We start from the raw sequence: 21,132 nt of genomic DNA on the forward strand, positions 1-21,132 counted from the left end.
GTAGTTATGCTTCAGGATTCTAAATAAGTTGTTCTTGTTTTGATAAAAATATTAGCTACCTTAAAAATTCCAATAGTGAAACATGAGCATTTTTACCTCATTTTGCCTCATCAGCAAGGAAAGTAAGATGTATTTTTCATAGTGTTTTTGTTTATGGTGAATTGTTTTTGAATTTAAGAGCACTTTTAGAATAATCTTTACAACTCCAGGAGGGAGCTGGAATAAAGAAATATCCCAGTGAAGAAAATACGGTTCTTAAATATAATCACACATTTCATTTTAGAAATATTTCACTTTCCTCCAAATCCCTTTCACTATAAAGGTGTGAGGTTATCACATAATACAGAGGAGGAAGTGCAGATTTATCTAGTCATGTGTTAGGCTGACAAAACTGATCTTAAATTTGCCTCTGCTTCTCCTTAATTAGGAGACTTGGGGGGAGGGGAGACAATGGACATATCAAGTTCCACAGGCAAGGTTTAGTTTAAACACTGCCTTCCTAAAGTGACAGTATTTCCATTTTGCACACACACAAGGAAGATAACATATATACTAATCTGTTGGGTGTAGCTGGTTTTTTAAATTTTTTTAAAGATTTATTTATGCATAGAAGAACTGGGGTACAGGCCAGAAGTGCAGGGAATGAGAGGAGTCACCAGAGACACAATGGGAAACAGAACAGGCAGATTGACTGAAATACACTGCTGAGGGGAGCAGCGGGCCAGTCAGGAGAGGTCTGCTGCGCCATGTGGGTAGCTCCCTGGCCGGGGATCAAACTCTTGCTATGAGGCTGTGGATAGCATCACAGTGCTGTGTTTAACCCCTTGTGCCACCAGCGAGGCCCTGTAGTTGGTTTTTTAAAGTATCTAATGACTGAAAAGATACAGTCTTTCTTAACCTAAACAAATGTATCTTAAGATGAGATTTCTCTGGGAATTGAGTCATGCTTGCTTGCTTTATAGGAAGTAAATGAAGGCATTCAGGCACTCTCAAATAGTGAGGAGGAGAAGAAAGGGGTGGCCGCTTCACTGCTTGCTCCTTTATTGCCTGAGGGAATAAAAGAGGAAGAAGAGAGATGGAGGAGAAAAGTTATTTGTAAAGAAGTAGAGCCAGTTTCAGAAGTGAAAGAAACAAATACAACCGTAGAAGAAGCAGCAACAATAGTAAAGCCACAGGAAAATGTATTAGACAATCTGGAAGACCCTTCGCAGGAGGATCTTTGCAGTGTTGTTCAGTCTGGAGAAAGTGAAGAAGAAGAACAAGATACCCTAGAGCTGGAGCTAGTTTTGGAAAGGAAAAAAGTAAGTATTTTTTTTTTTCAAGATTTATTTTATTTATTTATGCATACAAGAGCTAGGGTGTAGGCCAGGGGTAGGGTTGTGAGGATTCACCAGAGAGAGATTGGGGAGCAGAGCAGATGGACTGACTGAAATACACTGCTGAGGGGAGCACTGGGTAAGACAGGAGAGGTCTGCTGTGCCATGTGGGTTAGCTCCCTGGCCAGGGATCGAACTTGTGCTGCAGTAGCTGCCAATACCTTCATAGTGCTAAGACTTAACCCCTTGCACCACCAGGGAGGCCCAAAAGTAAGTTTTTGAAGTTTGAATTAGTGCATGCTTTCCTCTCGGTACTGTCATACTTTGGGATCATTGTGGTCCGTTTACAGCCATTTTTTAATTTTGATTTTCTTATTCTTTCATCTACATATGTTTTTTAACTAGTGTGATAATTGCAGAAATGTTCTTTTGGTCCCTAATATAATTGTTTAAAAGTTTGTCTATTGGTGGGTCTCTTGAACACAACCTTCAAGTGCTTGTTTGTTGACTATAGTCACGAATAAGCATTTATTCAGTAATTATAGAATATGATACATAAAGCCCAAATCTGATGGGGGAAAATGTATTAAACACTTTGCTTAAAGGGTTTTTTTTTTTTTTTTTCTTTTAAAGATTGATTTATGCGTGCAAGAACTGGGGTGTAGGTCAGAGGTGCAGGGAGTGAGAGGATTCATCAGAGATACAGTGGGGAGCAGAACAGGTGGATTGCCTGAAATACACAGCTGAGGGGAGCAGTGGGGAGACAGAGGTGTACTGTGCAATGTGGGTCACTCCCTGGCTAGCCGGGGATCAAACTTGTGCTGCAGTGGCTGGTGAGAGCTTCATAGCGCTGTCTTTAACCCCTGCACCACCAGGGAGGCCACTCAAAGGGTTGTAATTCCAAAAACACGTGACTACTATTCTTGATACACTTAAATGTTGATAAGCAGTTACAGGCACTAACTTTATTGTGTTTTTTGTAGGCAGAGTTGCGAGCCTTGGAAGAAGGAGATGGTAGTGTGTCAGGGTCTAGTCCATGTTCTGATATCAGCCAGCCAGCATCTCAGGATGGAATGCGTAGACTTATGTCTAAAAGAGGGAAATGGAAGATGTTTGTTCGAGCTACCAGTCCAGAATCCACCAGCCGAAGTTCTAGCAAAACTGGACGAGAGACTCCAGAAAATGGAGAAACTGGTAATTTGTTCTTTTTTTTTTTTTTTTTAAGATTGATTTATTTATGCATATAAGAGCTGGGGAACAGGCCAGAGATGTGGGGGGGTGAGAGGATTCACCAGAGACAGAGTGGGGAACAGAACAGGCAGACTGACTGAAATACACTGCTGAGGGGAGCAGCGGGCAAGACAGGAGAGGTCTGTTTCGCCATATGGGTTTCTCTGGCCAGCCGGGGATTAAACTCATGCTGCAGAGGCTGTGTTTTGCTTTATAGTGCGGTGCTTAACCCCTTGTGCCATCAGGGAGGCCCCCTGGTAATTTGTTCTTTACGTTAAACTTTAGAGTTGAAATGTAGACAGAATAGCTGATTTTCAAGCAAGATTGACTTCCCTTTTTTAATCACTTGCCTTAGTAATTGCCTTGATCTGTATAAAATACTGTGAATTTTCCTTTGCTCACTATTTGTAGTTGGTTAACAAGAGAGGCAAAGACCACCTCTTTCAAAAGCCCACCTAAGTTGCCCAGCCTCTAGTTAGGCATGAGGACCAAAGTGACCTTCATTCAGGGAAGGATCCTTGCAGCATCCCTAGTCTATTACCCCCAACTAACTATTCTCTATTTAGTTCAGTTCTATAGTGGAAAGTTAGCAGTCAGTAGAGGTCTACTGCTCCCTGGCTGGCCGGGGATGGAACTCATCTGCATAGACTGTGGACAGCTTCATGGGCTGCGTCTTAACCCCTTGCACCACCAGGGAGGCTCAAGACATATTTCTTTAGATCAAGATCAGTCAAAAAAGTATTGAAAAAAAAATTTTGCACTTTTTATCTGGTCTTTTCACAATAATTTACATCTTCATATGTTGAGTTAGTTTAGTAAGGCAGGTGTTAAAAGCAGACATAATAAGAGTGCATATCTTTTACTCCATTTATGTAGATATAAACTTGTTTTCTTGGTAATTCATTCTACCACCAGACATCAGCACCAACCAAAGTAGTAGGTGGATCTAATATAGATTATCTGCACATCTTAAATAGTTGAAGAGGGAAGTTACTTGGTAGCCTTTAACTAATGCTGCTCTGATTTGAGAGCCTTTTTTTCTTTTATAACACCCTTGATTAAAGAACCTTGTATATTCTAGTGTTAGCTAGCTTCTGTAAATAATTGTAGCAATAGTATTCTGGAAGAGATTAAAAAAGATAAAAGGCATAAGAGAAAAAGCAGGAACTGTAAGGTAATGACGCAAAAATAGGATTTTATGGTAAATTTCAAAGACATTTTAAAAGGTTATTATAAAGGATTAAAGTTTTCTGACTGATGGTTGACAAATCACTAGGGCTTTTAACAAGTAAGGAAAATTCAGGCAAAGAAGAAATAGTCTTTTCCAGATATATCTACTACAAGAGTGATAAATGCACATGATATTCTTATCAATATCAGTTCTTTCAATTTCATGTTTTCTTTTATAGCAATTGGTGCTGAAAATTCAGAAAAAGTAGATGAGAATTCAGACAAAGAGATGGAAGTAGAAGAATCTCCAGAGAAGATAAAAGTACAAACAGCACCTAAAGTAGAAGAAGAACAAGACTTGAAAGTATGGATATTAATACATCTTGACATTTTTACACCAGCCAACCTATCTACTTTATTAGCACATAGTATAAGTAATCTTTACTATCTCCACATATAAATCATTTACTTGGTTAGGTGAAAGTCATTTAGAAATAAAGTGTGGAATTATAAGATTGACTAGATGTAGAGAAACTATCATAAATTCTAGCTGCTTAAATTATTTTTTGGTAAAAGAACTAGGGTTATTTTCTTTAAGTTAAGCCTCCATTGGAAAGCAATAACTTATCAAATACTTCCGTTTGGAAATATTAAGGAAGCTAGAAGTCACATGTTTAATTCTTGCATGAACTCTTTGCCTTTGTACAAAAGCAGGTTGGGTTCCAGTTTTTTAGATTAAACTCATGAGAATTGGACCAAGTAAGGATGTGACTATTTAAAAGTGGTCTGTTGCGAAAACTGTTAGCATATTCTTTTCACTTGGCATTTTTATTCAGTCACTGCCTAGTATATAAATAACCATGTAGAAAGGACTTGGAAATTTTATTTTATTTTAGACTTAGGTATGTGTAGGTGCTTAGTAATTTTAGACTAGTGTAAACACTTACTAATTGATAACTGATAGCTTGGACAGTTTTGGGAGTTATGATATGAGTAGATGTGCACTTAATATCTGAATCTTCATTTATTTGTAGTGGGAATTGGTTTACTATAAATTAGAATTTGATTTTCTAAGTAACTGTTTAAAAAGACTTGTTTGGTCTTTCTAGTTTTCTAGTATCTTAAATGACTATGTAATACAGAAGACATTGCTGATTATATTTTATCTTTCTCTTTTGCATTAGTTTCAGATTGGAGAACTGGCAAATACCCTGACAAGTAAATTTGAATTCCTAGGCATTAATAGACAGTCCATCTCCAACTTTCATATGCTGCTCTTACAGACTGAGGTAATTTAGTCACTTTTGGTATGCAGTGTTTGAATGCAAATGTGTAGGGGCTTTTTAATTTTATTATTACTATTTTTAATGCTATTAGAAATTTTTTTTTAATATTTATTTATGTATTTATACAAGCACTGGGCCCAGTCAGAAGCGCAGGAGGGCGAGAGAATTCACCAGAGCAGGGAGCAGAGCAGGCAGAAGGACCAAAGTACACTGCTGAGGGGAGCAGTGGGCGGCAGGAGAGGTCTGCGCACCATATAAGACCCTCCTCCGGTGGCCAGGGAGCAGCCAGGGATCGAACCGGCACTGCAGAGGCTGCGGGCCTCTTTGCAACCCAGCGCTCAACCGCTGCGCCACCAGGGAGGGAGGCCCTTAATTTTATTTTTTGTGTAGAAGAGCTGGGATATAAGCCAGAGGTGCAAGGGGGAGTGAGAGGATTCACCAGAGACAAGTGGGGAGCAGAGCAGGTGGATTAACTGAAATACACTGCTAAGGAGAGCAGCAGGCAAGACAGGATAGGTCTACTATGCCATCTGTGGGTTAGCTCCCTGGCCAGGGAATTGAACTCAGGCTGTCGCTGTGATAGCTCTGAGACTTAATCCTAGGCCACAGGGAGGCCCGAGGGCTCTGTCTTAATGTTTTAATAAATAAAACTATGTATTAGCCAAAGAGAAATATGAATATGAAGGTCCATACTTATGCTTAAGAGTTGATATTTAATATTCATTTTTTCTAACAAATTATATTTTTATTTACAAGGATTAGATGAAGCATATGATGAAAATATTTGTTTTTGAATTTTTTTTTTTAAGATTTATTTATTTATGCATACAAGAGCTGGGGTACAGGCCAGAAGTGCGGGGGATGAGCGGATTCACCAAAGACAGAGTGGGGGACAGAATAGGGAGACAGACTGAAATACACTGCTGAGGAGAGCAGCGGGCCTATCAGGAGAGGTCTGCTTCGCCACATGGGTTTCTGTCTGGCCGGCTGGGGATCGAACTCGTGCTACAGAGGCTGCGGATTGCTTCATGGTTCTATGCTTGACCCCTTGCTCCACCAGGGAGGCCCGATGAAAATATTTTAAAAGCATTAAAATTTAACATGTTACTTTATAAGCATTATAAATCATTTAAAATGAGTAGTTCTGTAAGCTGCATAGTTTGCAAAATGACAGAGCAGGATTAGGCGAGCAGCTATCTATGGATAGCTGACCGGTTTCCTTAAGGAAACTGTCCAAGCTATTAGCTTGGTTAATAACATTACTGAACTAAATAAATTCCTGACATAAGTCTATAACTTACTTGTTTGTTCATTCTAGACTCGGATTGCAGACTGGCGGGAAGGGGCTCTTAATGGGAACTACCTTAAACGAAAACTTCAGGATGCAGCAGAACAACTAAAACAGTATGAAATAAACGCCACTCCTAAAGGCTGGTCCTGCCACTGGGACAGGTACGCACTCTTCTCCCCTTTTCACCTTTCACCTTTGACATCTCAGACATGATTTGTGATCACCACCACCTGACGACATGACAGCCTGTCTGGAGACTGAGAGCAGCTGCAGTTAGCGGTGCAGGGCAGGCAAAGCACCGCAAGCACTTACAGAGTTGTGCCAGCCACACGTTGGAGAAACAAAAGCAATGTTTAAAGTGTTCCATGTAACGGATTTTTTCCCAAGATTGGACAAAGCTGGTTTACTACTCTCCAGAGTGTTGCACGGAGTAGGGCGGGCTTGGGGGTTAAGCGCATGCGAGAGCTCTGTGCGCTTTACAGGACCTCTGGAAGCAACTACTCCTGATTAACCTCGGTGAAGTTAAGAAAAGCTTCGTGGCTGAAGATGTGAAAGAAGAACAAGATTACTATCTTCTGCCAGCAGGTCAGATGAAAACATTTCTTTTTATATTTGGCTTTTCTTGATTTTTTTTTCGTTATTTGAAATCTTTGCTCTTTTATTTTTCAGCTCCCAGATCCTCTCCCTCTCTTTAGCTTTCACTGTGTTTGATACCAAGAGTATGAAATGTGAATTCCACGGTCCAAGAGGGGAAGAGTCACCTTTCGCAAACTTCGTTGTTCTCTTCTTTGGAAGGGAAATTAGTGTTCTAGGAGTTTGAGTCCCTTCATTAATGAACCTTGAAACCCTGTTAAGCATTGGCAAAAAAAAAAAGAGAGAGAGATGTGAGAGGTGTTTTCTAAATCATGTGTTGGAGAGGGCTCAGGCTGTATTCACAGAGCTGCTGGCAGTGCAAATAGCTTTGAATTATGCTTGGTTCTCCATCCTCAATTGTCAAAGCTCTTTGTTGCCTTTGTGAATAGCAGTCCATTAAGAAGAGGTTCGTCCCTGTGAGAGCAGACGCTGTCCTGGGACAGGACCAAATGGAAGTGTCTTTGTAGGAGAATGGTTCTTAAAACGTGTGTTTTCTTTCTTGTAATTTAGGGATCATAGACGATATTTCTATGTAAACGAGCAGTCGGGCGAGTCTCAGTGGGAGTTCCCAGATGGTGAGGAGGAGGAAGAAGAAAGCCAAGCAAAAGAAAGTAGAGATGAGACTCTTCCTAAACAGACCTTGAAAGACAAAACTGGCACTGACTCAAATGCTACAGAATCTTCCGAGAATTCCACAGGTGGGATAATTTATCCTGTACTAATTGGGGAGAACTGATTTATGAGGGGGGGAAAAAAGACATTGGTATCGTAAATGAAGGGAATTCATGTCATTCTGACATAAGTTTCTTGTTTAAAATAGTGGTTTGACCTTTAAAAAAAATGTAGGAATTATAATGAAGAAAACCAAGTCATTGACTGGTTAGAAATTAACCTACAGTTAATAGCTCACTCAGCTAAAAATAGAAAGGGTGAGGTACAAAATATTTTGATCTTAAATTTTTTTCTATAGCTACTCTTTCTTTTCATAAACAAAGCTATGGATTTTCATTAACAGGAACACTAGTTAGTGCTAAAATACTAGTTGAATTGTTTAATGTCAAAGTAGAGTGATAATATGAAATTGATGTTTCTGCAGAACAGTTAAGTCTATTGATACTGCAGCGTTTTTCAATTCTCCTTATTAGAAGTATGCTTGTTAGAAATCAAAATAATCTGAAGAAATTCTGTGAAACTAGGATCATACTTGTTTCAGAGAAGCAAAATAATTCATTGAAAATCAGTCACATTCCAGTATAAGGTACTCTTGGATAGCTTCAATTTAGTTCTGTACCTTTTTTTTAAAGGCCTTAATAGCACCTTGCTTCTTTTGAGGATCTGATAGCTTTTGCAAGGAGCTACAGCTTAATTTCCACATTATGGAAGAAGATAATTTTCCCTTTAAGTCCATCCTTCTTGGACCATCAAATGTAATAAAGCATAGTTAAGACTATGTTGATTACCCTTTTGATCTAAAAGCTAGTAACTTTGTTAAAATGATAACATATGAAAAAATGATAGCATATGAAGGCAAGAATCTTTGGAGTGATTTCTAAAGTAGTAAACCTTTGAAGATAAAAAGATTACACTTTAGTAACATAGGGAATGAAGAGCTGAATTCTTTTGTTCTCTGGTTATCAAAAATGATAACGTTCTTGCTCACATCGGCAGCACATATACTAAAATTGGAACGATACAGAGAATAATAATAGCATGGCCCCTGCACAAGGATGACATGCATATTCGTGAAACATTACATATTTAAAAAAAAAAAAAGTTGTGTGCTCAGCTGGCTTCTCGATCCCAGTAGAAAAGTGCTGATAATGGGGCCTCCTTGGTGGCGCAGCAGTTGAGCTTTGGGCTGCAAAGCTGCCCGCAGCATTTGCAGCGCTGGTTTGATCCCCGGCCACCAGTGAGGGTCCCAAATGGCGCGCAGACCTCTCCTGCCGTGCCCGCTGCTCCCCTCGGCAGTGTACTTCGTCAGTCTGCCTTTTCTTCTCTCCGCTTTCGCTCTGGTGAGTTCTCTCACTCTCCCGTGCTTCTGGCTATACGCAGTGCTTGTATAAATAAATAAATAAATCTTTTTTTAAAAAGTGCTGATAATGTTCCTAATGAAACTAGTTATGTAAAATGATTTTGTCAACTTCTTAAACTACCTAAGAATCTTCTATCACTCTAAAACCTCATAAGACTGCAGTGATAGTTTTACAACATAAGAATCCTTGTTTTTATTCTTCGTATTTCGGAAATGTGTTTAACTAGAGGGTATTTATTTCACTTACATTTTCGTGGAGTTTTTTTTTTTTTTTTTTTTTTACTTTCCCATTCTTTGGTAGCAATTATATGTCTAAGTTGGTTTTATTGTTTGTTTGCTTTTTAGTAGTTAGTGAACTGAAGAGGCTTGATGGTGGTTCTGGGTAGGTGATTCCTCTCCTGACCACTGTCTAATGTCCTTTTCTTGTATGTTCCAAAGCTGAATATTCTAGAATTTCCACCTCTAAGGGTTCTGTTAGAGTTACATATTATTTTCTCCCTTTGTTGGTGGCACACATAGAGTTGGAACTGTCTGGTAAAAGGAAGATTTTGAGACATTCCTATCTGATTAAAATGAAATCAGTTATGCTGTAGAAAAAGCTGCTGATAAATCATCTTATAATCTTAATCTTCTTTATTAAAACCACATGATAAACCTGATCAAAATAAATTTCTAATTTTGTACTCTAAGGTCTTTTGAGATTTAAGAGCAATACTAATCTGTTTAAGCCAATAAAGAAAATTTAAATGTTCTTTGTTTGCTGAGCAGTGTTTAAAACCATCCTTTAAAGAAAAAAAAATTACATTGTGAGGCACAAGAAAGTTCTGTTCATTTTTATCCTTGTTCGTTGTTCAGTGTTTGATTTAACGTCATGTCTCTACAAATGTGTGATACATTAAAATATCCAGTTTGTCTTGTTAGACTTTTGTCATCTAGATTATATTTAATTGCTTTTTAAAAAAATCTATGAAACTATTATTTGTAAAACAAGTTTTTTAAATGGTTTAAACTGGTCTCTCAAAGTACAAGCAGAAATTTTACTTCGGGTAATATAGGAAAACAATGAAGGAAGCCTGCTGAGAAATAGAAGTAAAAGTAAATAGAAAAAAAACTGTTCTTAAGGAATTTAAAATTTGCACACTATTCTGTCTTTAACCTTGTAGATTTTTGATCTACTGGCACATAATACAAGTGCATACCATTTTAATCTCACTTTATTAAATCTCTCTTTATTAATCTCTCCAGAGGTAAATATTTTTTTAAATGTCAGTGTATGACCAATTGGATTAAATATAAAAATGAAGAGAAGCATCATTATAAAAGGATATCCATAGATATTCAGACTAGGATTTATTGAAATTCTTTGTATTAAAGCTAAAGAAAATAATTGTTATGATACAGCATTTATGTTTTGAATAAACATAGTTTGGGATTCATATATTCAAGTTTCCCTTGTTTGCTGCTAAATTCATCAAGTTTATCTCATTTACACAAAACAATTCTGATTGGCCTGGAAGTTGTAAGCCATATTATTAACCTTGAACCTGCTGTGTTTTAAGTTCCTCTACATGTTGCAGCATGCCACCATCATAAACACATTGGTATGCTTCTAGCTGAGAGATACGTCAATATATAAAATCTGATTTATTTACTTAAGTTGTGGTTAGTAGAAGAAAATTTAGTAAGATATTAATCCTTAATGTTATTACCTTAGGGCTTTCATAATTTTGATGTACTATTATATAATGTTGGCGACTACCTGGCCATCCATGGACTTTGTCTAAAAGTTTATCCATAAAATCATACCAGATATAGCTAAATACAAATGTTTAATGGGACATTTGAAGTTTTTTAGCTGAAAAAACTGCATTCCTATTTGATTTTTTTTTTTTCAGTGCACTTTTCCATAGCAAACAGCTTTTAAAAATTAATAGCCGTGTGAATCCTGTTCTTAAACTCAAAATTTTACATAATTTATCATTTATCCCATAAAAAGTAAAGCTATTCTAAAAGCCAAATGGTTCTTGGGTTGCTTCAGTCTTACCCAGTTTGCTGTATTTTGAGCACAGCAAGGTAAAGGCTTTGTTCTTGCCCTACAACCTCTTTTGCTCTTGACTATGAAGATTGACAGGAGACTGCATCTGGAGATACTTCATGAGAAGTGAGATTCACTTCACTGAGCTTTCTAAAGCTCTTGGACTCCTGACACTTCATGAGGACATCTTGATAAAATAGAAAGCATTAGACTAGCCCTGGCCAGGAGAAACTGATGATCTTGGGCAAGTTATTTCCCTCCTGGGTTTCATTGCCTTTAAAATGAGAAGGTTGAACCTAGATAATTTCTCATGTCTCTTCTACTCCTAAATTCTATGATTTTAGGGAGAAAATCCCCTTCAACATTCCTGGGATATATATCTAATAGTCCCATATATTGTGAAACTTCCCTATTGACGATAAAGAGGGATGGGGAAGGCTACAAGTAAGTATATCCTCCTGTTTTTTCTAACCTTTAAAGCTTTTCCCAGCAAAGAAAGGACAGTGATTAAATGTCGTTTTTGCAGAATTTCAGGAAAGCCGATCCCATAGCTTCCCAGCTGTGATTTCTTAACTCACTTTCAACAGCAATTTCATATCCTCTACATCTTCAAACACCCCTTTTGTGTTTGCCTTAGTTATCATTTGCCTTGAAGATTTAGTCTATTAGTTTTCCCTATTCTGATCAGAAAAATAAAAAATTAACCCTCTCTGATTTTTGTCACCGTGACTTAGCAAATGAATTCACTTCACTTACAGATGTGAAGGATGAATGATAGGGTTAGCAAATGGATTTTTTAAAATTAGTACCGAAATTAATGGAAATGGGTAGACGTTGTGAGTGGGTTAAATGGTACTTACTGGGTCGCCCCCAATCACTTGCATAACTCACTGAAAGTAAAATTCATGGAATCTGTTGCAGACATACATCATTCACTCACTGCTTCACTTTTGAAATAAAAAAAGACCCCAGTGTTGCCTTCTAGTTGTGTCAAGCAACAGTACTGAAACTGAATGTTTGAAATAAAAACTACAGATTCAGATGACTAAATTTCTCATTGAGTTGATGTGTTGTGCATCATTTACTCATCCATAAATCTGGATCTAAAGAGCAAGACTAGTGTAACACAATTGGGGCAAATGCAAACCATGAAGTTCATAAGTTTACCCTTCTGTGGAAATCATTTCTGGACTGATCATTTCATATTTCAGTGACATCACTGTAGAATAGATGCCTGTATGTCAAATTTTGTCTCATCATTCAGTTGAACATTTCTATGAATTTAAGCCATAGAATTTTTGTCTTGTTTTTTTCCTGACTCCTGTTTGTTTTCATAGGTTCTCTTTGTAAAGAGTCCTTCTCTGGCCAAGTTTCTTCTTCACTCATGCCACTTACTCCATTTTGGACCCTCCTTCAGTCAAATGTGCCTGTGCTTCAACCTCCATTACCTTTGGAGATGCCACCACCCCCACCTCCACCCCCAGAATCCCCTCCTCCTCCGCCACCGCCGCCACCTCCTCCTCCTGTAGAAGATGGTGAGATCCAGGAGGTGGAGATGGAGGATGAGGGAAGTGAGGAGCCTCCTGCCCCAGGAACAGAGGAGGATACTCCATTGAAACCTTCAACACAAACTACAGTTGTAGCTAGCCAGGTGAGAAATGCCATTTGTCATTCTGGATTGGGGGTATGACTGATAAGTTTTGTTTTATAAGAGGATGTTGAATCAAGACCTTAGGCACTAGCTAGAATATTTGTGTTTCAGAGTCCAGCTGATTCTGCCGCCTCTAGTTCTCCTTCTACTAAAGCAATAAAAAGAAAAGCTACAGAAATTAGTACCGCAGTGGTTCAGAGATCAGCTACCATTGGTAGTTCTCCTGTCCTCTACAGCCAGTCAGCTATAACCACAGGTAAGTATCATGATCATGATTAGTGTTTTCCACAATGTATGTTTCTTTGTTTCCGGAATACAACATCTAAAGTTGAAGAAATATTAAGTAAAATGTTTTTGTTGCAAAGGTTTTATATGTTTTTCTTTTGGGTGCCAACAAAATTGCATGTGTCATTCCCAGTTGTCTTCTGTGCTATCACACATGTCAGTGATTTTGATGTTAAATATTGCTAAGCTATTTTGAAATTTAATATTTCACTACCAATGTGATTTTTTTTTTTTTTTTGAGAAATGCATATTGGAATCATTTTGTAGGTGATCTAACCCCCAGTTCCCTTTTCCTTCTTTTCCTTGTTTTTGGCTTTGTCATAATGTCTTCTTTATAGTTTCATGTTATGTTTTCTGTGTTAGGTCATCAGACAACAGGGATCAGTCATGGGGCTGCAGGAATTGGACACCAGGCGATATCAGTTAGCCATCCAGCAACAGGAATGGGTCACCAGACCAGAGGAATGAGCCTGCAGTCAAATTACCTAGGACTGGCATCAGCAGCACCTGCAATTATGAGTTACACTGAATGTTCTGTCCCAATTGGAGTAACTGCTGCCACACTGCAGCCAGTCCAGGCCCGAGGTGCTGTGCCTAGCACGGCTATCATAGAACCACCACCGCCTCCCCCTCCCCCTCCTCCACCGCCACCACCACCAGCTCCCAAAGTGCCACCACCTGAGAAGACAAAAAAAGGAAAGAAAGATAAGGTATGGTAAATCTCTTTAAATTTTATTTAAATGAAAAACCTCATTGAGGTGATATAAAATTAGCTATTTTAAAGTGTATGATTCAGTAGTGTTTAGTACAATCAGTATTGTGCAGTTACCATCTCTGTCTAGTTATATAACATTTTGATCACCCTGAAAGAAAATCTAGTACCCATTATGCAGGCAATCACCAGCACCCTCCTCCCCTAGATTCTGGGAAGCACCAAACATACTCTTACCTCCTTCGTGTCCTTTGTAGCAGACCAGTTCTGCTTCTGTTCATTCTTAGTACAGTTGAATCTTTGAACAACCAGTGCTCAGAAATCGTTTATTTTATGACACCTTCAGGAAGGAAGCGTAATAAGATCACAAAGCATACAAAGAAACAGGGAAATATAGCTCATTTGGAGAAATAAATCCCCAGAAACTCACCAGAAGGAAGCACAAGATTTTGAAAACAGTTGTCTTAGAGGTCATGGAAGAGCTAAAGGAGGGCCTCCCCTGGTGGTGCAGGCGGTTGAGCGTAGCGCTGTAAAGCTGTCCGCAGCCCCTGCAGTGCAGGTTTGATCCCGGCCGGCCAGCGAGAATCCCACATGGCACGGCAGACGTCTCCTGCCTCGCCTGCTGCTTTGTCTGTTCTGTTCCCCACTCTGTCTCTGGTGAATCCTCTCACCCTCCCACGCATCTGGCCTGTACCCCAGTTTTTGTATGCATGAATGAATGAATCTTATTTTTTTTTTTTAAAGGAAGTTTAAAAAAACAAGAGCTAAAGGAAAGCAGACAAAGAGCCAAAAGAAAGTGGGAAAGAGACATTTTTTAAAAGGGAAATGGATATGATATCCTGGAGCTGGAAAAAATACATCCGAATTGAAAATTTCATTAGTTCAGCAGCAGATTCTAATAGGGAGAAAAAAGGATCATTTATTTCAGTGAAACCTTCCCTGACACCCTCCTCCTCCACTCCCCATCCTCCAAGAGAGGTGCTGTCCTCCTCCACTATCCAGCAAGAAAATTTTTTTGTCAAGTTATGCTTTTATGGTTTTAAAAATAATAGTTTTGAAATTCCACAATGTTGTTAATTTATCATTTTTGGTTATCTGATATCTAAAAACAGACTGTTACCTCTCCCTGTTGTTCTAGGCCTTTTTTTTTTTTTTTCCAAATTTATTTTTTACATCATTGTTCATTTTGTATGTTTGATTTCTCAGGTATAATCCCCATAGAATTCCCACCTCCAAATCACTCCTCTTGTGCATTTCCCTCCCCTGTTTTGATCCCTCTCCTGCTTTGTGTCTCAGATTTGTGGTTTGCCTGCTAGTTTTGTCTTTTTTTTTTTTCTCCCTGACCCTTTGTTCAGTTTCCCTAAAATTCCTCCTAAAAGTGAAACCATCCCATTTTTTTTTCCTTCTGACTTACTTCACTGAGCATAAACCCTTCCATCTTCATCCATGTTGCTGCAAATGACATGAGTTCAACTTTTATTTGATTGCCTGAGTAGTATTTCATTGTGTATATATACCATATCTTCATGATCCAGTCATCTGTTTTGGGACATTTAGGCTATTTCCATATCTTAGCTATTGTAAATAGTGCTGCCATAAACATAGGGGTGCGGTTTCCTTTTTAATTAATGTTTTTTATGCTCTTTGGGTAGATTCCTAGAAGTGGAATTGCTCAGTCATATGGCATATCCATTTTTAATAATTTGAGAGGGTCCTCCATACAGCTTTCATTGTGGTTGAACCAGTTTGCATTCCCACTAGCAATGTAAGAGCGTTCTTCTTTCTCCACATCATTGCCAGCATTAGTTTTTGTCAGTTTTTTTTGTTTTTGTTTTTTTAAGATTTATATATTTATGCATATAAGAGCTGGTGTGTAGGCCAGAGATGTGGGGGGTGAGAAGATTCACCAGAGACAGAGTGGGAAGCAAAACAGGCAGATGTACTGAAATACACTGGAGAGAGGGGAACAGTGGGCAAGAAAGGAGAAGTTTGCTGCGCCATGTGACAACTGTTAATCTGTCTTTTTTATTCCGTTGGCTCCATGTTAACCTGAAGTAGCCATTGGAGCAGTGTGTGTTGTAGGGGCTCAGATTATGCTACAACTGATGTGGGACATTAGGAAGATATGTGAAACTGAAGGTCTGAGCTTGATAGATGGACATATAGTTTGTCAGAAAGTTAAGATTTGTCAGTGACTGTCAAAATGGAGTTTAGAGCGAAAAGCTAAGTAATAAAAAAGCCTGAAAATATTAAGCTTATTTTCTCAGATCTTTGAGGGCCTTATTTATCAAATGTGTTTATATCAGATGCTGTCGGGAAAAGTAGCTTGGGCCCCATATCTAATCCTCATATGAGCACAGCACATAATCATACCTACCACCTGAGTGCCACTTGTTGCTCTTAGTGTAACCTGGTCAGATCTTAAAGCACACAGTCCTGTTCCATGTCAAAATCACAGGGCTAAAAATGGGTTTTATCAATGTCTGACATAGTCCTAATTTCACATAATACAGATGTCAGCGGGTGTGTTTTGACTGCATACTATTTGTCAGGCATTCTTCCTAGATACAGAGAATATAGTAGTGAATCAAACAAAATTCCTGCTACTGGAGAGCTTCTCTTCTGGGAAAGGAGAAAGGAGGGCTTAGGGTTGGAGAGACAGTAAAGCAAATAATATTTGGTGTTTTTAATGCAAAGCAACAAAATAAACAGTGTAAGAGGACAGAAAAGTCTTTGTTAGGTGGTGTTGGAAGGTTGGTCGGGTAAGGCCTTTTTGTTAGATTGCCTTTGATTGAAAAGAAGTCTGAAGGTAATGATGGGCAAGCCATGTTGGATATATAATTTACTTTTGCAAGTGTTGCAAGTATTTTTTTACTACAAAATTTTACTGAATTACAGATAATTTATAGAAAATAAGCCAAGGGGGGAGGGTGTATTGTTAGAACAAATTACATCATTAGTGTTTTGATGTATCTCTGGTTTTTTTATATTTTATAGTTGCCATTGAATTTCTCTTTCCAGAAAAGCTGGTCTTTCATTTCTCAGCTCTATTTATCACTTGATATGAACACTGCATCTATTTAAAATTTGAAAAAGGGAATACAAATTCTGAGATAAGGGCAACAATTTTGGACTCCATAGAATAAGAAAGCTGGAGGAAATTTTTCTGACCAAACTTCGTAAATAGTACCTTTATAGTTTTTAACTGTGTTAGGTTTATTGTTGGTAGAAATTTCTAGCACCAAGTTAGAATGGTATTTATTTTCTGTTTCTGTTCTTTGGATCATAAAGTCCACTTATCCTTAGTATGAGAAAAGACCCTGACCTTATATGAAGAAATAATTCCTTATTTTATGTATTATATCTTTCTTTTTTTTTTTTTTTTCTCGATAGAAGAACTGGGGTGTGGGCTGGAGGTTGGGGGTCAGTGAAAGGATTCACCAGAGACAGAGTAGGGAGTAGAACAGGTAGATTGACTGAAACACACTGCTGACGGTGCTGTGGGGAGCAGTGGGCGAGACGAGAGGTCTGCTGAGCTATGTGGGTCTCCTCCCTGGCCAGGGATTGAACTCAGGCCATAGTGGCAATAGCACCCAGACTTAACCCCCTGGCCACCAGGGAGACCCTATATCCTATCATTTCTTTGTTACAGACGAAGAAGAGTAAAACCAAAATGCCCTCTCTGGTAAAGAAGTGGCAGAGTATCCAGCGTGAGTTAGATGAAGAGGAGAACTCTAGCTCCAGCGAGGAGGATCGGGAGTCAACTGCACAGAAGCGAATTGAAGAGTGGAAACAGCAGCAGCTAGTCAGGTAAAAAAGAGATGAGACCATGGATGGGATGGGTTGTGTTTGTTTTAGTCTTAAAATCACAGCCCTTAATTTTTGGTATACATTATAAACCTACCTAAACCAGCTTTTAATTCATAAATATGATGTCTATATCCCTATAAAGTTCATGATGTAAACTTTTTTTCAAACTGAGAAATAACACAGTTGTAATACTTTGTCTTCCTATAGGCAAAGGAATGTGTTAATCCCCATCATACCAGGAAAAATATTTTATCATTTACATCCAATAGACCTTTTTTTTGGTTTTTTTGAAGATTTATTTTTATTATTTATTTTTATACAAGAACCACAGTACAGCCAGATGTGCAGGAGGGTGAGAGGATTCATCAGAGTGGGGAACAGAACAGGCAGACTAACTGAAATAAACTGCTGAGGGGAGCAGCAGGTGAGACAGGAGAGTTCTGAGCTCCCTGACTGGGGATCAAATTCAGGCCTTGGTTGATAGCTTGATAGTGCTGAGACTTTAACCCTTGCGCCACTAGGAGGCCCTATGGTTTTGTGTGTGTGTTTGGTTTTTTTTTTTTTTGGTTTTTTTCAAAAATTTATAAAAGTAAAAAATAAAGGGAAGAGGGAAGGACTTGACTAGAAACTTTAATAAAAAATAGCTGACCCCAAAACTTATTTTCCTGGTTTTGAAAGTATTCATAGAAAATGAGCCACAGTTTGAATGTGATGTAATATTTGTCACTCATAACCTGGAACATACAAGTAGTGATGCCAAATTTCAAATTCATCTCTTATAGGTTCTGTTTTACTACTTTTGAGTCTTAAATTTGCAACGTCCATAAATGCAATACTTAAGAAAACATTGGGAAAGAATAGCCATCTTTGTTTCACAATTTGAAAGTTTTATTTTTAGATAGAAACAAATTGGAATGGTTTTTCCAATGCATGTTTTTGTTCCTACAGTATTTATTTCTCTAATTACTGTATATCTGTTTTCAGCATTTATTCACTTAAAATCCTAGCAAATAAGTTTAGCAGATAGCATCATAAAACACAAAAGATTATGATCACGTGTCTTTCTAGGAAAATTCGGTAGACTAGGGTTAGGGTTTAGGGTTAGGGGTCTTACTGCAAACGAAGGTGTTCCCTTTTTTTGTTACTGTATTTCTTTTTATTTACAGTTCCATGAAATGCTAGCCTTAGGAATAGTTAGAACTGATCAAAAGAGAAACTCTTGTAGGTTTGATGGTCCAGCCTGATGTTATATTGAGGGTTAAATGTTAGGAATGTTATATGTTGGCCTCCCAGGTCGTGCAAGGGGTTAAGATGCAACCTGTGAAGCAATCCACAGCCACTGCAGCACGAGTTCGAGCCCTGGGCAGGGAGCTACCCACATGACACAGCAGACCTCTCCTGGCTTGCCTGCTGCTCCTCTCAGCAGTGTATTTCAGTTGGTCCTTCAGTTTCCCATTCTGTCTCTGGTGAATCCTCTCACCCTCGGCACTTCTGGCCTCAGTTGTATCCCAGTTCTTGTATGCATAAATAATTTTTTTTTTAAAGGATGTTAAATGTTAAGAATCATAATTCCTATGCAGGAACATGTTTGATTCTTTTAATGTGACTAATGGTCACTAGAGATATTAGTAAATATGCTTTTATATAGCTATAAAACTAGAGAAGAGTATATGTGCCATTTCAAAGAAATTTAAAGATGGCCTCCCTGGTGGCACAGGGGTTAAAGACAACACTATCAAGCTACCGCCAGCTGCTGAGTTCTGTCCCCAGCAGCCAGGGAGTTAACCCACATGGCGCAGCAGACCTCTCCTGTCTCACCCCCTTCTCCCCTCAGCAGTGTATTTCAGTAGATCAGCCTGTTCTGTTCCCCACTCTCTGGTGAATCCTCTCACCCCTGCACCTCTGACTTATGCCCCATTTCTTGTGTGCATAAAGAAAGAAATTTAAAGAATATGGTGGTACTTTGCTGGGAAATGTGAACACTTTCATGAAGATACAGGTGCTGGATCAAATTTTGAGTTACAGTTAAGAGGTTTTGATAAATATTCTCATTACTTTCTTTCTAATATCTGTATGTTTTTACAGCGGCATGGCAGAAAGAAATGCTAATTTTGAAGCTCTTCCTGAGGACTGGCGAGCAAGACTGAAAAGGAGGAAAATGACTCCAAACACGTAGTTTAAAAAGAAAAAAAAATTTATTAATTTTGTTTAGTTCAAAGTCTTAACCAGTTTTACTGTTGTCAATAAAGTATAAATGTTATGAGGGAGAGTATATGAATTTCCTGGTAAGAGCATACATGTACAGAATTTTCACATTTGTGAAATGTAATTTTTCTGTTTTCCTGAAGGAGTGAGGTGATTAAATACTTTGACCTGACTGCCTTTAGTCTCACATTGGCAAACTAAGCATGTTAGGTACATTAACCTCAGCAGTCTGGAACATGTGACCATTCTATAGAGAACTCACAAAAAGGGAAGGATTTTCCTGCCTGATAGAAGCTCATTTAGTTCCTGATCTGACCCTCTCCTTAACTACTGCTCCAGAACAAGTGCAATTAAGAAGGCAGCTCTGTATTTTACCTTGCTTAACTAGGATAATAAGGATCTCTTTCTGACCTCTTCCTCTAGTGTGTCACCCCTGAAGTGCTGAGGTATGTCAAGTTGTCCCTTGTGCTGACAGAGAGCAACATTCTTTATTCTTTCTCTGGTAAATTCTACAATTGGATAGCTCTGCATTTTACACACTGGGTGGCATATTTAAATTTCAGTACAGGCAGCAGCAGGTTTTCATGTCTTGAGAATATTCCCCTCACATAAGTGGCAGCAAATGTAACAATAGCCACTGTATGTATTGATATGTCTCCATTGTCTTACCCTATTCCAAAATTCCCATTTATGTATGAATGTATCCTCCATAAAATTCCATATTTAAAAATTGCAGTTTACTTTCTGTACTTTCTATTGTATCACAATCAGGTAAAAGTCACTTTAAACTGAAGAAAAAGCAAATTGTGTTTTAAAGCTGTTTGTATTTCTCCAGTTTCTGACCTTGTAAATTTGTACATATGCACTAATAAAGCTTTTTTTATACTTCTGATTAGTTATCCTTTTGCTTTTCACACCTGTTACTCTGATTATGTAGCAAAGACTTGATTTTTAAGTCAATTCTTAATTGTTCTTTCTGATCAAATATGGTGTAAGGTATGTGCCATTAATGCAGACCCAGCTCTGGGAAAAGAGCAGCAGGATTGAGGGGGAGGGGTACTAGGACAATAGGCTTCTGGCACCAGAGGGTGCTATGTGACTGATTTTGGAGCTTGTACTCAGTAATGTTAGCCAATGTTTGACCTGCTTAAGTCCTGGAAAAGATGTGGTTAACATTTAGAAGAAAATTAAGGTGCTCTATAGTTTACCCCCAGATTGTAAGTAGTTCTATCCATATAAAGTTAACCAAAGAACAGTTACATTTAACCTAATCTTTCATGTATAGTGTATTGAATTTTATTTACTGTGAATTGTATTGGGATGGTCATTTTTTGTATATGGTTTTTGTAATTTTTGTTGAGTAACTTTCTGGAAATACAGACTATCAACTAACCATTAAACTTTTGCTTTAGCCACCTGACAGTTTTCCAGACTTGTAGGAATCCCTGTAGAGCACCAGAGCCTTTGTCAATGTCC

General features: G+C 38.3%; 1 protein-coding gene across 3 annotated transcripts in view; it reads left to right on the plus strand.

Annotated features, from left to right (window-relative positions):
* The window catches only part of FNBP4 (formin binding protein 4), a gene marked incomplete at its 5' end in the record, with an annotated part of 29,260 nt that extends 9,428 nt beyond the window's left edge, over positions 1–19,832 (plus strand). The window contains 11 exons of one of the 3 annotated variants that reach the window (XM_084236648.1): positions 963–1,301; positions 2,300–2,510; positions 3,956–4,080; positions 4,901–5,005; positions 6,321–6,454; positions 7,437–7,624; positions 12,331–12,644; positions 12,756–12,900; positions 13,293–13,639; positions 17,294–17,451; positions 19,537–19,832. In XM_084236648.1, the coding sequence (XP_084092774.1) occupies positions 963–1,301; positions 2,300–2,510; positions 3,956–4,080; positions 4,901–5,005; positions 6,321–6,454; positions 7,437–7,624; positions 12,331–12,644; positions 12,756–12,900; positions 13,293–13,639; positions 17,294–17,451; positions 19,537–19,627 (2,157 nt within the window). In that variant the 3' untranslated portion in view covers positions 19,628–19,832. Of the gene's footprint in view, positions 1–962; positions 1,359–2,299; positions 2,511–3,864; positions 4,081–4,900; positions 5,006–6,320; positions 6,455–7,436; positions 7,625–12,330; positions 12,645–12,755; positions 12,905–13,292; positions 13,640–17,293; positions 17,452–19,536 lie in introns of all 3 variants that reach the window. The other 2 variants (XM_084236647.1, XM_084236649.1) reach the window with 2 other exon arrangements.
* Positions 19,833–21,132: the final 1,300 nt, after the last annotated feature.

Source organism: Talpa europaea, assembly GCF_964194135.1.
Source record: "Talpa europaea genome assembly, chromosome: 1".
Lineage (NCBI taxonomy): Eukaryota > Metazoa > Chordata > Mammalia > Eulipotyphla > Talpidae > Talpa > Talpa europaea.